Genomic DNA, 17,399 nt, shown 5'->3' with positions numbered 1-17,399 from the left:
ATTTTCGTGAGAAAAGGATATTGGAACGGAACGGAATTCCCTCTGTTTTTTGTCCGTCTCTGTCCGCCAGTTCAATCCTTGTGAAATAACGAATTCTGGGACGAAAGGGGGACCGCTGGACGAGACGGGTTTCGTCCTCTGGGACAAAAAAATCGTCCGTCAGGAGGTCCCCGGACGACGGACGGACGAATCTGGACGGGAAACCGTCGGATTCACATCCGACGGTTGAGATGTCGACACGTAGCCTGGCGAGGACAATTTATAATATATTATAATATATCATAATATATTATTAATATATAATGTATTTTTTGGGACAAAATTCGTCCCGGGAGGACTGGACGGGACGGTTTTTTTGACCGCACACGAAAAACCGTCCCGTCCTTCGTCCATACTCAACCGTGGGACGTAGGATGGGACGAAATTCGTCCCGAACCGTCCACGTCCCGTCCGTCTGCGTCCCTGCACTATAGAAATAAGTCCACGTGTTCACCGCTGGTTGCACAATTTCGGAAATACCCTCGTTGAAAAAGGCCTTTCCTTTCTCCACCTGGCTCTTTCTGTACCTATTATTACAAGAAGAGGTAATGGCTGGAGAAATTTTTGCCAAAACTCTTATGGTCCAAAAATGGAGTTAGCCTTGGTGTAACTAATTTTATTTCCGAATGTGGGTAGGAAAAAGCAAATAAAAACTATTGGACGGCGATTTCCAAGAAAGCCGTAGTTTAAATTTGAAGGCAGTAGTTTAAATTTCCAAGTGGCATGGTTGTTTACTCTGGAGCAGATCGGCGTTCAATAATTGATCTAGCGGAGAATTCTTCTTCTGCCGCGTTGATTTTACTCTTCGGCCCCGCGTTGACCTACTTCAGCGCCGTTTCTGCGGAGGATCCATCGATATTTTCGATCCGGCACCGAAGCAACAGAGTCTCCGCCTGGTGGACGAACGGTTTGATCTCGTTCTCAATTTTTTCCGGTAATTTCTGCGCTGATTATTCCGTTCTGTGTCTATCGGTGGATCTATTTTCTTGATTTTCTGACCTGCGGAAGAAGTTTTGATGGAGGCATAGTTGGGAAATCTGTCGATGTCGGATGACTGCGTGCTTGAATTTTCGATCTGTTTTCAGCGCCATTCTAGCTCCAAATTGGCAGAGGTTGTTGGATAGCGGAAATACTGAATCTTATCTGCCGCTGGGAGTGGCAACTCCGTTGATTATGAGATCCCTGCAATGTGAAGCTGAGTGAGAATCCTCTACGTGGATATGATGAATATGTTCATTGGGAAACGCCCCTGCACCCTGACAGCGTGTATCGTCTTATTTCTGGTGCTTGTTGTCGTGGCCAATCTGTTCTTGTCTCCGTACTCTCCCTCTTCATCGGGCTTCTTTGGTGCTCAGAATGCGCTGAAATCGTTTTTCTCAATGAATCGTCCTTCTGGAGATAATTCCACGCCGCACACCGTCTACAGTTCCCAATGGGAGATTGACCTTGATGCGCAGTTCCCAGCTGACAACCTTAATTCTGTATTTTATCGAAATGCTCCCTGGAAGGCTGAGATCGGGCAATGGCTTTCGGGCTGCGATTCAGTAAACCAGTCTGTTCACATTCGCGAGGTTTAATTTCCCTTCTCTTCTCAAACAAAATGGCTCCTAATCTCCAACGCTACACAGATTAAGTAAGCTACTGATTCTTTTCCCCCTCTTTATTTTAGGTTTTAAGAGCCAAAGCATGCAAGGATGATTGCAGCGGACATGGCATTTGTAATCAGGAGTTGGGACAATGCCGTTGCTTTCATGGGTTTGCAGGTGACATATTTCTGTTTGCCCACGTGTTCGAAAGCGGTTATTCGCTCAGAGTACCGATGAGTTTTATGGAGATCATATCATTTAATAGATACAGGGCTCCGATTAGATCACTCTACTTTGATGTCCGTGACTTTGGTATTTTTATTCTATGATAATGAATTCTATGCGGTCAAATACTGATGGATCTCTGAACCTTTTGAGAACGGGGAATGAGTTGAAAATAACATGTTTTATGTGAAATCATGCAACGATGATGAAATTATCGGCAGATCCTGCCATTTGAGTGGTGGAGAGGTGTTGTGAAAACTTTAATAATTATGCATCTATAAAAGGTTTTCCAGTACCGATGGACCAGCGTCTTTTCTGCCTACCCAGCACCCATGTCAATTTTAATTATTTGATAAATGAATTTGAGTGTCACGGATGGCTTTCCATACTTTCTGCAGAGCACATTTGGTGTGTTTGATGGGTGCGTTTTATCCTCTTTCAATATTGCTAATGCATTTTATCTCAAAGAATTTTGGTACTACAAATTTTATTGTATTACATCTTGCAAACAGGGGATGGATGCTCAAAAAAGTTGCAGTTGGAATGTAATTTCTGGACGTCAAAAGAATGGCCATTCGGCAAATGGATCGTTTCAATGTGTCCTGGCTTTTGTGACAAAACTCGAGCCATGTGCTTCTGCGGAGAAGGAACTGCATATCCTAATCGTCCGTTGCCCGAGGGATGTGGATTTGCGATTGAGTAAGTTGTGAAGCATCCTCAAAAAATAAAGTGTAACGATATTCAAGGCTTTATTCTCTGTCTCCCCTTTTTCAAGTTTGTAATAAATGGAACTGTTTTAGATCTGGGCCTGGAGGAGAAAAGATAACAAATTTGAAGAGAAGGGATCCAAATGTCTTTGGCATGAATACCAGTGAACCTGGATGGTGTAACATAATCCCGGAGCAAGGTTACTCATCTCAGGCTAAACGTAAGATGTCATGTGATTGTAAATACGACTGCAATTGGGGTGAGTACTGTGAAATTCCAACCATGTGCAGTTGTATAAACCAGTGCTCAGGACATGGTCACTGTCGGGGAGGCTTCTGTCAGGTGCCATTGCTCTCTTTCAAATCCTTTTTGCAGTTGCTATTTTTTTCTCTTCTTGATCCTATCATCCACTTCTTGATAATTCCTGAGCGAGCGGACTTTACACCTTACACTTACACCTATAAAATACAACTCACACTTCACACCTTACACCTTACACTTCACACCTTACACCTCACACTTCAGCTATCACTGAAGCCCCAAAGCCTTGTTCCATTAGCATTGAGATCAATCACCACCTCTATCAGTAATACTTAATTACACGACAAGTGCATGGTCAACAAACACACACCTACAGCGCCATAGTTCCGCTTGCAGACAATACAACCACAACCTAACTTGCACGATATTCAACAACCGAACGAAGCTACTGGTAGTCCCATCCCAGGGGGACGGCATCCTCCTATAATAGTTAACAGTACTGAACAACCGAGTTGTCGGTCCGGGGAAAGCACTTTGATCATTAAAAAAAAGGTTCCGAAGGCGCGAAGAGCGGGAGCGGAGCGAAGAAGCGACTTTAGGCGCGAGGAGCGTGAAGATGAAGACGAGCGAGCGGACTTTACACCTTACACTTACACCTATAAAATACACCTCACACTTCACACCTTACACCTTACACTTCACACCTTACACCTCACACTTCACACCTCACACCTCACACCTCACACCTATAACTCAAACACACCTATTATAATAATACAGTATTGAAAAAAGACATTAAGACTTCTGATAAATTGTTAATCTTAATATATTCACGCTCGCCTGAATATATTAAGATTCAGGCGCTTAGGAGCGTTCAGATTCAGGCGCTTAGGAGCGTGAATTAATCTGAAGGCGCGGAAGCGGTTCATATATGAGGATGAAGACGAGCGTGAAGATGAAGACGAGCGTGAAGATTAAGATGAAGGCGCGGAAGCGGTGAATATTAATCTGAAGGCGCGAGTGAGCGGGAGCGGGAGCAAGAAATGAAGATGAATCTGCTAAGAAGTCAATTCAGATTAAGATTCATGTTACGAAGTCAATTCAGATTAAGATGAAGAAGAAAGAAGTCAAATAAATTCTTGCAGAACCTTATAAAATAAACTTATCTTGAAGATAAGGCACGGAAGCGGGGAAGATTAAGATGAAGACGCGGGAGCAAAAGGTTACCGGATAAAGTCAAGAAATAACGTTGATTAGCATCATTTCTTTCAGTTCTTCCAGAACTCTTGCTCCCGCGTCTTCATCTTAATATGAACCGCTTCCGCGCCTCAGAACCTTGCTTTAAGATGGATGAGGGGGCCCCTTTTCCTTCGGAAAACCTCCCGTCCCCGACAGGAAGTGCCAAGGTTCAGTCGTTTTGTTCTGCAAGAAAGAACAGAAGATGAAATTCTGTAATAACGCTCCGCGCCTTCTGAATCTGAATCTGACTTCGTAACATGAAGATGAATTGACTTCGTAACCTAAGGAACCTGATTTATCAGAAGTCTATTTTGCAATGTATATTGATCCGGTTTCAAGATCTAAACTCTAACATAAAAAAAAAAGAGAAGAATAGATAGGGCTGAGCCGATAGCTGGGTACGATGATGGGCGATATAGGGTTCCTTCGGGATGGATCGGGGAAAGTGACCTTGATTTCTTGCAGAACCTTCGCGTAGCTCAGGTGACTCCGTTCCTTCCTTCGGAACCTAGAATGAACCGACCACGACGAATCCAATCTGCCTGCCATCCTTTATTTCTTTATCATTGGACCACTAGGACACCCCTATTAATTCAATGATTAAAAGGTTCTGATTGATTTATCAGAGAGAAACCTTACTGGTTGGTCTGGTTGTCCCCCCGGGGGTGGCCGGGCGGGCCTCGGTTCAATCTTGTTACCAATCCCACCTAGACATGGATCAATATAAGGAAGGGTAAGGCGCGGAAGCGGTGAATATTAAGATGAAGACGCGACGGAGCGGTTAAAACAAAACTCTCAGTGCACTTCGGAGTACGGTCTTTACTTCGTCACCTTTACGGACGACGAAAGCCTCTTGGCTATACTCTACCGTCTGCCTCCGGCGGTTCTTTCCTTTTGGCTCGGTGGAGCTGAGCTAGGTTCCGAAGGTTCCGAAAATTCTGCAAGAAAGAACAAACCGAGGCCCTGCGTACGCCGTACCGCCTACGAATAATAGGTACACCCACCTCAGGCAGAGTTAATGAGCCGTGTAATAGGCGACCATTTCGCGCGGTTCGGGGGGCACTAGAGTAAGCCTAGGCGCCCGGCTGCGTCTTGACCCCTATCCAATTTTTGGGCCAATTCCCCCTTCGTACTACCCAAAAATGAGATTCTTGCCGAATCCGAGTTTGCTGCTCCAACTATTACAAAACTAATACCTATTCTGTTTAGTACTTCAGGTGCTTCTGTAGCGTATAATGTAAATCCCGTAGCGGATCAATTCCAACGAGCCTTTCAAACAAGTACTTTTTGTAATCGACTCTATTGCTTCTTCAATAAACGCTGGTTCTTCGATCAAGTTTTTAATGACTTTATAGTCAGATCGTTCCTGCGTTTCGGATATTCAGTCTCATTCGAAGCTTTAGACAAGGGTGCTATTGAGATATTGGGCCCTTATGGTATCTCGTACACATTCCGACGATTGGCCGAGCGAATAAGTCAACTTCAAAGTGGATCTGTTGTGCGAAGAGTGCGTTATGAACCGTGGCCGCCTGCCTGGTTGGTGGGGGCGGCTCCTCCGTTGTGGGTAAACGGGAAACCAGACTCTACGAACCCGAGGAAAGGCTACACAGCTTTTGTGGGGGCGTTAAGACCGGAGCTTTTGTAGTGCTAGCAGGAATGCAAGTGAATGAATCCCATCCCACTTTAATTAAAGTAAGCGAGGCGCGAGTGAGCGGGAGCGGTGTTAGGCGCGCTACGGCAACACAGTACTGTAAGGGTGGGGGCTTGCAGTCTACTTCGCGAGCCTTCACTGCCCCCTTTTGCTCCGTCGCGCCTTCTTTCGTCCGTCCACGAGGTTCTGAAATCAAAGAAAGATAAAGGAGCGGCTATCTAGCAGGAGTCGTGGCGGTTGTATGCCACGAGGTCCCTATAGACAAGGGGACAAGTGAATCATCGCTTTTGGGCGCAGGCAGCCCTCTACCATCCATCCCATTGCATTCCATCGTCTCGTATTGTACTGTACCGCCAGATACATCTATTGATAGAAAGGTTCAGAATGAAATGAATTTTTGGGATCCCAATTCATTCCGTTATTCCCGTAACTACGGATTGATTGTCCCTACCTATGGTCTAGGGAGCGCAATTGCTAGAGCACGGGAGAATGAAGAGTAATGATTTCAGCAAGAGCAGCCGGACGTTATCTTTATCTAAAGATTAAAGTGACTACAAAAGTGTTTTATTTCTTAGTAGTTTTGTCATAATGTATGGTATAGCAGCCTTTCCGAGCGAGCCTCTGGGATCTCCTGTAAACCCCCATGATATGGTAAAGGGAGGATATTAGGGGAAGCAGTGAGTGGAGATTCCCCTGCAGAGAGCCGGATGAGGGGAGCCCTCCTATTGTGAACAAAAAGATGGACCCTACAGCAAATAACATGGGTGTTTTGTATTGTATCGAACCTCCCCACATGGTAGCGATCCAACTAAAGATTTTTATTCCAGTGGGGACAGCTATAATCATGGTAGCTGCGGTGAAGTAGGCACGCGTATCAACGTCTGAGCCCACAGTAAACATATGATGAGCCCAAACCAGAAATCCAAGAACACCTATACTGATCATGGCATAAACCATGCCTAGATACCCGAAGACCGGTTTTCCCGAAAAGGTCGATACGATATGACTAATAATACCGAATCCAGGCAGAATTGGAATATACACCTCTGGATGACCGAAGAACCGAAAGAGATGCTGGTATAATATGGGGTCTCCCCCTCCAGCAGGATCAGAAAAGGTTGTATTAAAGTTTCGATCGGTTAATAACATTGTAATTGCCCCTGCCAGTACCGGAAGTGATAATAAAAGTGGGAATGCTGTCACTAGAACGGACCACACAAAAAGGGGTGATCTATGCATAGTCATTCCGGGTCCACGCATGTTGGAGATAGTTGTTATAAAATTGATAGAACCTAAAATTGATGAAACACCTGATAGATGAAGACTAGAAATTGCTGAATCAACTGCTCCTCCAGAATGGCTGGTAATACCACTTAAGGGCGGATAGACCGTCCACCCAGTGCCGGTACCCACTTCTACTAAGGCTGGGCTTAATAGGAGCAAGAGACTTGGTTGTTGAAAATTTTCATCCTAAAGCAACCAACACCAGACAAATCTATAGTACTTTTTTTCAGGTACTGTGGAGATGCAGTCCAAGACTCTTCTTTATATGATGGTCCAAAGAATAGATTTGTTGGATGTAGAAAATTATCCAAGTTCCAACCAAGATATCTGATGCTCTAAAAAGTGTTTCGAGCAGCAATTTTGAGCAGGTGAAATATGCTTAGGCGATTTTATGAGCAGGAGCGAGGGAGCGAAGCGACGGAGCAGGAGCGAAGTGTTAGGATTTCATGCTGAACCTGTTAGTTAGAGAGGAGCGCAGCCATCTTGTTTGTTCTTTGATTTCTTTTTTTACTTGACTTCGTAACCTTTATTCTGAAGTGATATAGATTAATGCCTGGATTAGGGGGGGGCATTATTTGCACCCGGGAAAACGCTTGCAGATGCGACCATGAATCGAACCAGGTCGAAACATTCAGCTGTCGACGGACAAACTTTGCTGGAATGTCGACCGGGATGGGATGGCCAAGCCCTGGTTCCCAGGGTTAGGGTATTCCCTATGTTGAGCCTACTCAGATCAGAACAAAACTAGTTGATTCTCTTTCTAAGGCCGGCCGTTCATGCTGAACTTCTTGTAGAACCAGCTGAGATCCCAAGTCTCCAAGTGGGCCCTTATCTGAAGACAACCTTGGCTTTTAGAGAATCCCGCTCCTGTGTCGTAGGACTTGTAGCTCGGCAGTCCACCGGGGGTTTGTTTATCCTTCCAGTTTCGAGTGTCTTCTTGGATAGTTATAGCGCCCATAGGCGCGAGATGTACCTTGTGGGGCGGCGGTCCCTGGACATAGTCCTGAAGGCAGTGGCCGTTTAGTCCATGGTCCATTGGATGGTCGGTGCAAGGCCAGAAATTGGAACACATTGATTCCGCTCGTTCCGTCCTTCGCTTCAGGGCCTGTCCCTCGGTGTGGTCAGTACGGAATACTGTCGGGCAGCGAAGCTTACACTTGTTCACTTATTATGACGGTTCACCAGGGCCTCTTTCCTCCTCCCTTTTCTGCTCATTCGTAAGGGTCCGGACCCCCACAAAGGGGGAGGGAGTCGACTGAACATCTCAGCCATTGGCGGGAATTTCGCCCGCATCCGATCCCCAATTCTTGTTCACCCCGGATGATCGTGTTGGGTTAATTGTGACCTCGTACGATCGTATCGGGTGAGCAACAGCCGCTTCGTCACAGTACTGACTTATGGGCTAACGGGTCACACTTTGGCCAAGTATCCTAATACAGCCTAAGCATATTTCACCTGCTCAAAATTGCTGCTCGAAACACTTTTTAGAGCATCAGATATCTTGGTTGGAACTTGGATAATTTTCTACATCCGACAAATCTATTCTTTGGACCATCATATAAAGAAGAGTCTTGGACTGCATCTCCACAGTACCTGAAAAAAAGTACTATAGATTTGTCTGGTGTTGGTTGCTTTAGGATGAAATATGCTTAGGCTGTGTTAGACTTGGTGGCAACAACCAAGTCTCTTGCTCCTATTAAGCCCAGTTTATTAATGGGCTAACACAGCCTAAGCATATTTCACCTGCTCAAAATTGCTGCTCGAAACACTTTTTAGAGCATCAGATATCTTGGTTGGAACTTGGATAATTTTCTACATCCGACAAATCTATTCTTTGGACCATCATATAAAGAAGAGTCTTGGACTGCATCTCCACAGTACCTGAAAAAAAGTACTATAGATTTGTCTGGTGTTGGTTGCTTTAGGATGAAAATTTTCAAATTGAGATATTTCATATTTAATCATGAAAGAGATGTGTTTTAAGAGTACATGGATAAAGAAGCCTCTCAAATCTGAGCTTTGAAGTTGAAGAAAGTGATCCCAAGTCCTCCAGTTCAAGAGCCACCCTGCTTGTTTATCGCAAGGGTTATGGTCAAAAAATGATTCACTGTCAAGGTAACTTGTTTAAATACCAGTTACAGACTGTTGGGCCTAGGTCCAGTAGTTGTCAGTGAATCTTATTGCCCACATGGGCAAAAAGATCTATGTAGCGAAAGTTCAAATGTGTCACTTAAAACACGTTGCACATATTACAAATAAAACATAACACAAACTGGCAAACAGGGAGAGAAGAAAGCTGACTAACAAAATCAATTTTTGAGGACGTTCAGAGGTTCCCTGGTTTTTTGCATAGAGAATCCAGTTATTTATGCGCCCAATTCATGGGTGAAATATGCTTCCAATTTTATTTCAAATCTCTCTTTCAAGGCCAGTGTGTAATGTTCTCAATTCAGTGTAATCTCAACGGGGGAGGGGCAGGGTGATGACTGTGAACTTCCTATGCCTTGGAGGAAATGGGCTGAGTCTGATAAGAACCTGTGATTATTGGGGGAAAGAGACGGGAATGAGAGAGAGACAAGAGAAGAACGGCGGAGTGGATGTCGCCATGGAAGGGTAATGTCTGCTCCAGCACCTGGGGTTGACTGCTGCAGTTGCTGTCTTCATGCACAGTGCTGCCTGTCGTAACCTAAAATGAACAAAACGTTTACCGTATTGCGGAACAAGTGGGAAACAAGATAAATGGGAACAACTAAGCAAGAAGAATAACTCCCTGGGCTGAAAGTTAATGGTGGGATGGATATCGGTGGAAGATGAAAGGGAATGTCAGAAGGGTGGACTTCACTGGAAGAGAGAACAACTTCCTAGAAACCACTTGGGGAATTCTCCAGATAATTCACTATGCTGTACTCAGGGGAGGGTTTCTGGACTTCAAGGGGAGATGATCATAGATAAAATGACGAAAATACCCCATAGGACTTTAGCTTTCCTTCATGCACTAGCCCCTTTTCAAATTTCACACGATAGCTCTGTTCTTCATTATGTTAAATAATCCCATTCCATGTTTAAGTAAGGCCCTAACGTGTGTTAAAAGTTTCACCAAATTCCTTGGATTTCTATAAGGAAGGGTTGTCAGACGTGCTGTCTTTTCTACCTCTTCGTGGCATGACTCCTTCGTGCTGTCTTTACTTCCAGTGTCACCTTGGATGGTATGGCATAGATTGCAGCATCCCATCTTCTCAAACTTCCATTAGGGAGTGGCCCAGATGGCTTAGGCCTGCTGCGGCTATCATTCCTGATAGCACTTCTGAAAGCTGGGAACTTGAGAATATTGAAGCAATCGTCAGCAAGCAAAGACCCCTTATCTATGTGTATGACTTACCGCCCGAGTTCAATGGACATCTTCTTGAGGTCAGGCTCTGAAATACGATGAAATCGTACGGCGGACCTTCATTAATTTGTGAATTCTGATCTTTTCCTGATTTGAGAGAACTTTCAGGGGCGACATTTTAAATTTGAATGCGTAAACAGGATCTACTCTGATAAGAACAGGACAGTGTGGACCGACAGGCTGTATGGCTCACAAGTGAGAATATTTTATCACTTTTCAATGATTATTTATTTTCTGACTAGGAAGGGTGAAAAATACATTTTAATTTATTTTATGTTCATTATTTATTGAAGATGGCTTTATACGAAAGTATCTTGGCCAGTCCTCACAGGACGATGAATGCTGAAGAGGCTGACTACTTCTATGTACCCGTCCTAGATGCCTGCCTAACAACTCGCGCTGATGATGCACCTCATTTTAGGATGGATGTATGCTTTTTACTCATTCTCTGTAAGCAAAAAAATACTTTAGTTGTGACAATCGCAGAAATTGATTTGTGTAACTTGCATATATGATGTGTGTAATTCAGGACTACCAGGGCCATAGGAGCTACTTTGCATTGGATTTTTATAAGAGAGCATATGATCACATTTCAGAAAATTACCCCTTCTGGAACCGTTCATCTGGCAGAGACCATGTGTGGGTAAGACATTGAATATACCGGGAACTTTGTGTGCATGGAAACATCATAGAAAGGATACACATGTTTATCATGGAAAAGAGAATATCAGCGATTAATGTTGTACAGGGAACTGATTGTCAATTAAATATACGTCTGCCACCATGAGAGTAGCTGATTAGAGTCTGTTCAACAACGGCAGTAATTCAAAAAGGTCCACCCAATTCATAAGTCCTTTTTGGTTTCCCTTGTTTAATATATGTAGATGTTCTCTTGGGATGAGGGTGCTTGCTGGGCCCCAAAGGAAATCTGGAATAGCACGATGTTAGTTCACTGGGGAAACACAAACTCAAAGCATAGTCATTCAACCACCGGCTATTGGCTTGATAATTGGGATATTATCCCTCTTGAAAAGAGGGGAAACCATCCATGTTTCGACCCACACAAGGATCTCGTCATCCCAGCATGGAAACAACCTGATGCAAGGGTGTTGCAAGCGAAGCTTTGGGCCAGGTGCATAGGAGCTACTTATATCCCAAGTTTCTTCATTTTGCGTAAATTTCAGTTTTCCTGAACACATTTTATCTCATGATTCCTGTCATCAGGCCCCGCAAGGAGCGGAAGACCCTTTTCTATTTCAATGGAAATTTAGGACCCGCCTATGAATATGGCCGACCTGAGTCTACGTATGCCAAACTCTTTGTAAAACATTCCTTTTTAATCTTTTCTTTATCTGGGACACATGAAATTCTTCAAAGTGTTTTTGAAATTGTACAGATATAGCATGGGAATCAGGCAAAAGGTGGCAGAAGAGTTTGGCTCGACTCCTAATAAGGAGGGCAAGCTGGGAAGGCAGCATGCTGCTGATGTTATTGTGTCCCCAATACGAAGCCCCAATTACTTGGACGACTTGTCCAGGTCAGTGTTCTGTGGGGTTTTCCCCGGTGATGGGTGGAGTGGGCGCATGGAGGATAGTGTTCTCCAGGGTTGTATCCCTGTGGTAATCCAGGTACTTTTTTACTTGCATATTTCTTTTATCAAAAATCTAAAGCTTAATTTATTCGAGTTGACTTTTACTTGAGATCAGTGAGGTTTTTGGTGGGATTCAGGTGGAAAAAATGGAGGGCTCTACTTCTCTCTGATTCAGAAACTATGTTTCTCGTTGGGCTGTTCGACCCTCTAATTATGTTAGAAGTGTGAATGTTATTAAAATTTCCCTCCCATATAGAAGGGTAGGAAGCCCTCAAGTTTAATTGAGCTTGGCCTTTCTCTCTTCCCTTGCCCTACCTTCTCCTTAATTTGTCCCTCTTTCACCTCCTCTGGCTTAAATTCAACAAGAATGAAAAACCTCCTTGAGGTGTCCATAAAGCCAAAGTTAAACCTGGTCTCAACAAATGGAAACCTTGCAGCAAGTCTTAGAGAAGGCTTTCAAAAGATGGTCAGATAATTTTTTTTTTTGGCCAGAAACATGCCCATCTAAATTACCGGGTCATGTTGGATTAGTGATAATTCATTTTGTGGCGATGCACTGCCATTGTCTGCGGAGGCCCAGATTGAAAGATTACTCCAAGAATAGTTTCTAAGAATATTTCGCTCATCTCCCTCATTGTTTCTCCCCATACATTAGGACGGCATCTTTCTCCCATATGAAAACGTCCTCAACTACAAGAGCTTTGCTGTGCGGATCACAGAAGATGAGATCCCCAACCTGATAACCATCCTCCAGGTAAATCCCTCTCCCTCGCTTTTCTTTTCTCTTTTCTAGTTTATGATTTTTCATATCATCTTGTTATCCCAAATGGAAGGCATATCCCAATTGTGATTGTATTTTTTTATTTTTTTATTCAGGGATTCAATGCAAGTGCTATTGAGATGATGCTGAAGAACGTGAGATCGATCCGGCAGAGGTTCATTTACCGCGATTCTGTGATGCTCGAGGCAGAGCGGCAGAAGAAGTTGTTCGGCGATGCAGAAGATTGGGGGGATGCGTTTTCCGAGCTCAGAGATGACGACGTTCTTGCCACTCTAATTCAGGTAAAAAACAGTATCAAACACACCGTGAGTGTTGCCAACAGTAGAGACCCGATCGTATTATTTAATTGTTAAATATTAACCTGATCTGTATATCTTCAGGTGCTCCATTACAAGCTGCACAATGATCCTTGGCGGCTGAATCAACAAACAGCCAAACGGGCATTTGGATTGCCAAAAAAATGCATCCATCAAGCACACTGATACCCAAATGGAGTACTTCTTTCTATTCTTTGGGATGAACAAATATAACTGAATGGGTCTCCGATTACGGGGCCTGTCCCTTTGTCCTGTTCCCATCCAAGGATTGGATGGAATGGGTGAAGGAACTGACTGTGAAATAGACTAATACAGTGGAGTTTGATGGAATTATGGAAACCAACATTGGGTTTCATTTTCTTTCTGAACCAAAGTCTGGACGAATGACAGATGGCAGACTGGCTTCTGTCCCCTTTTGTTTGTCATCAGCCCATGAACCCTACCTATCCTTGAGGCTACAACAACTGGAAAGAGATTGATTAGAAAGGGTAGAGAGAGATAGGATGTGAGCATGGGGAATTGCCTTTGGAGAGAGTGGACATAAGGCCTTATCAGGTCTAATTGGTAGGGCTTGTGGTCTGGATCAGATTGGCTTGGAAAGATTGTGGGAGCCAGATAGGCAATTGAAAGAATTGTTAAGATTTGCTGGAACCAGATCAAGTGACTATCCTGAAGTGATCAAGATGAAAGTTTGGGAATTGAAAGAATCAACATGACAACATCATTGTAACTGAATGTCATGTCCACCTGTCATATTGTGTGTCCTCAATTTTACTAAAATTTCATCATATTACGTAGTTACTATCTACTTTCAAAAAACAAATGCCTTCGTAATTTTTTGTTATCCATGACGAGGTTATTCGTTTCAATATTTTAATGATGCCGTTACAATTCCGTTATAAGCCTTCCGCTGCATGGAATCCTTACGTTCATCCGGATCAATGCCTCTAGAATCCAACTGTGAGAAACACCCAGGCCAGTCTTTCTTTGGGTACCCCCCTTGTTCTCCCTTTCTTAACAATTTAGGCATCTTCTCAGATCTTTAGTAGAGCTAATGGACACGAGGACAAGGAGATCTAACGTGTCAAATACCACATAGGTACATATAAAGACCAAAAATCTGTTTTTCATGACAGGACTCTTTATGGAATGAAAAGGTAAAGGATTTGACTCCATAAAAGATGATATGATAATCATTGTATTTATGTTTTATTTTTGAAGATTCAGTTCTTGTTTATTCTACTATGGGAATCTCGCTCAGACTATTGAACATGACCAAAGCCAACAATACTACCTTCATTTTTCTCATGATTCTTTTTCTTATATTGTTAACGTATAATATGATTATCTTAATCATAATCACAAACATGTTAAATTATAGAGTAGTATCACATATTATACGTGTCTATTAGCATGTAAATGATTACGTAAGCAATTTTTCTGTGCTTAAAATGATTAATTCTATTCTAAGAATGATATTTTTGGTTCCTCTACAAACCATTCGTGCAAAAATAGATTATTGTTCCTATACAGTTCGAACTATCTATGGAGTATTAGGGATAAAAATTTGGATATTTGTAGAGGGCAAATAATCTAATTAATATACCCTTAGTTATATTACAAGTCTCTTCATAAAACTACCCATTTTTTTATTTTCCGGTTCTTGATTCAATCAAATATTAAATTAATTCTATAGGGATAAATGAAAATTTCATTTACTTTTTTGGTAAAATTGCTATGCTTAGTGTGTGACTCGTGGTGGTTTTTCGTTATAGTTAGCAAAAAAAATAGACTGAATCTTAGTATGAATCAGTAACTATGGAAAATCATAACTATAGAAACTACTAACCAACTTATGGCTTCGTATTGTCGAGATCCCCCAAACAGTCACTTTATGAGGTATTAATCATATAGTTGTAGCAACTGAAAAATTTTACTTTTATAAAAATATATTGAATTTTATATTTGAATAAAAATAAAAAGAAGGGGATGTGTAGATAAATGGAAGGATGATAGATAGAAAGACTCTGAAACGAATTTTGTCGGGAGCTCCATTGTCGAGTTCAAGCCTACTCATTAACACAGAAGCTATGGGAACGACGGAACCCGTGACCAGACAGGATTCCTTTAATTAAATATAAATCCTGATGATTCATTGGGTGGGATGGCGGAACAGACCAGGAACCTTTTTCATCTTTCTGAAACAGTGACAGGAACCTGTCAATAAAGCAGAAAAGAGTCAATATTCGCCATGAAACAGTGATTTAATTGAACATTCATTTAATTTATTGGATTAATAAAATTTCCATTATTGCATTATATGATACATTACATAGAAACACTATTATTTAGTGAAATCCTATTCTTTAATAATTTGTTTATATTTCATTTCTAAAATTTTCATATAATTTTAAATTCAAACAAATTTAATAATAATTTGTAATCCATAATTGAGTTATTTAATTATATATAGTGAAATAAAGTTTGAAGTAAAAAAAATTGAAAAATTGTGCCAATTTTTGGTAATTCGATGGAATTTATGAAATCAAATCAATAAAGAAATCAATTTTCTAATTCATAATATATTTTCTTGGATTTTTTTAAACATTTTTGGAGCTAAAAATGCTTTATCAGAATTTTCCCTCTCCATGTGTTGCGATCTGGTTGATTCAGACTGCAGCCAATCATTGGTTCCAGCCAATAATTGATTGTGTAAATCATTTGAAAAGGATCATTTACTTTCTTTTTTCCTCCTCTTTGGTTTTCACAGATACATTCTAAAACAATAAATTTTCAAGATTAAAAGCACAATAAATTGCTCAAATTCTTTGGACACATGACAGCACGAGAATATCTAGCAATTCAAATTGCATTAAAAGTGGTGGAATGCATCAGCACGTGAGAGATCCAGATTAATCAGCATCAAATGTATCTATAAATGTGGAAATTCTTGAGTGGAATATTTGTTAAATATGAGGAACAAGTTTGACACTGACACGCTTCCAATCCATGACGTGGATCGAGGGACAAGTAAAACAGTCCAATACCCTAGAATTCTCCCTGTTCAGAATGCAATATCTGACAGTAGAGAATGAGATTCGTGCTGCACATTTGAGGGTAGCTCTTTATTTTTCACCTATATCCATCTGATGTGTCAGGTACATAACTAACCCCCGGCACCAATGTTAAAACTCATCCTTGGTTTTATTCTCAACTCATGTTGGTGAAAAGTGATTCAGCTCTACAAGATTACTTGGGTCCTTTCCTTCATGCAAGAGTAAGGGATTGAGATCTTCAAATAGGCTTGACAAGGTTTCTGTAGAAAGCATTGGGCACCCATTGGGGTAATTGACATAGAGCTTCATGCGATCATATTCCCTTTTCAACCTAATTTTTTTACCCTTTTTCCTGGGTAATTTTTCCAATGGATACCCTAAATAATCAGCATTCTAGAAAATTCAACCACATACAAGAGGGCCAGGCCCATTATGATGCAGAAACCACCACTCTGCGCTGCAAAAGCAATGGCAAAAATCCATATTTTATTCATATCTTCTTTATTTAAATCAATACAAAATTTAAAAAATCTATAAAATTAAGCTAAAACATTTTAAAATAAAGTAATTCTTGTATGATCATTTATAAATATATTTTAAATTGTTTTTATAATAATTAATTATATTTAGTTCCAAAAGTATGTAGAAATCATAAAAATATAATTACCTTAGAATTTACTTTATTCGATACCTATTTTATATGGATCCGACCCTTACTCTATTCTTATTAAATAAATTAGAATAAATTTGGTTAAATTAATTAGAGCTTCAACGATGGTTTTTAATCTCTTCCCCATACTATTTTTATTATAATATAGTATACTCTACCTTCATTCTTTGCACAATTAGGGTTCATGAACAGATGATCCATTATCCATGAATGGCAAAACTATTATCTGGTATCCATCCATACCATTAGATAGTGGATGGTCTGGAATCCAAAAAACATATGGAAGGGTACTATTTGGATGGAACCAGGTTTGGGATTGTTTTTGAAAGGATAAAAATTCCACTATCCTATTGATCCCATACCAATTCTGACTTAAGATTGGAAACCATGGCTGATATAAATTAGTTTTGTGGAGTCTAAAAATTTTATCAATATAATCTATGCTATATTTGTTACTGTTGTAGGCCAAGTGGATGGGGCATTCACAACTAAAATAAGATCTACAAAAGGGGAAGATAACCTCATCGATTATGACTAGGAAAAATCTTGCAAGAAGATATGGTCATATTTGAGAGGAATAAAGTTTACATAGAGACCCAAAAA

General features: G+C 41.4%; 1 protein-coding gene across 3 annotated transcripts; it reads left to right on the top strand.

Moving 5' to 3' along the window:
- Window positions 1-745: 745 nt before the first annotated feature.
- LOC144711981 (uncharacterized) lies at window positions 746-13,443 on the top strand. Of its 3 annotated transcripts, none has more exons than XM_078586150.1 (15): window positions 746-946; window positions 1,125-1,610; window positions 1,709-1,802; window positions 2,363-2,549; window positions 2,651-2,900; window positions 10,186-10,401; window positions 10,490-10,576; window positions 10,675-10,809; window positions 10,911-11,024; window positions 11,266-11,513; window positions 11,606-11,686; window positions 11,778-12,009; window positions 12,628-12,726; window positions 12,849-13,034; window positions 13,134-13,443. In XM_078586150.1, the coding sequence occupies exons 2-15, from the start codon at window positions 1,260-1,262 to the stop codon at window positions 13,233-13,235; spliced, it is 2,382 nt and encodes a 793-aa protein (XP_078442276.1). In that variant the 5' UTR covers window positions 746-946; window positions 1,125-1,259; the 3' UTR covers window positions 13,236-13,443. The 3 variants fall into 3 exon arrangements, with proteins under 3 accessions (XP_078442276.1, XP_078442275.1, XP_078442274.1); XM_078586149.1 differs by having other exon boundaries at window positions 746-973; XM_078586148.1 differs by having other exon boundaries at window positions 746-1,610.
- The last annotated feature ends 3,956 nt before the right edge of the window (window positions 13,444-17,399 follow it).

The sequence above is a fragment of the Wolffia australiana genome, chromosome 14 (assembly GCF_029677425.1).
Source record: "Wolffia australiana isolate 7733 chromosome 14, ASM2967742v1".
Classification (NCBI taxonomy): domain Eukaryota; kingdom Viridiplantae; phylum Streptophyta; class Magnoliopsida; order Alismatales; family Araceae; genus Wolffia; species Wolffia australiana.
Note: the sequence above shows the minus strand (reverse complement) of the source record. Positions and strands in the feature narration are given on the sequence as shown.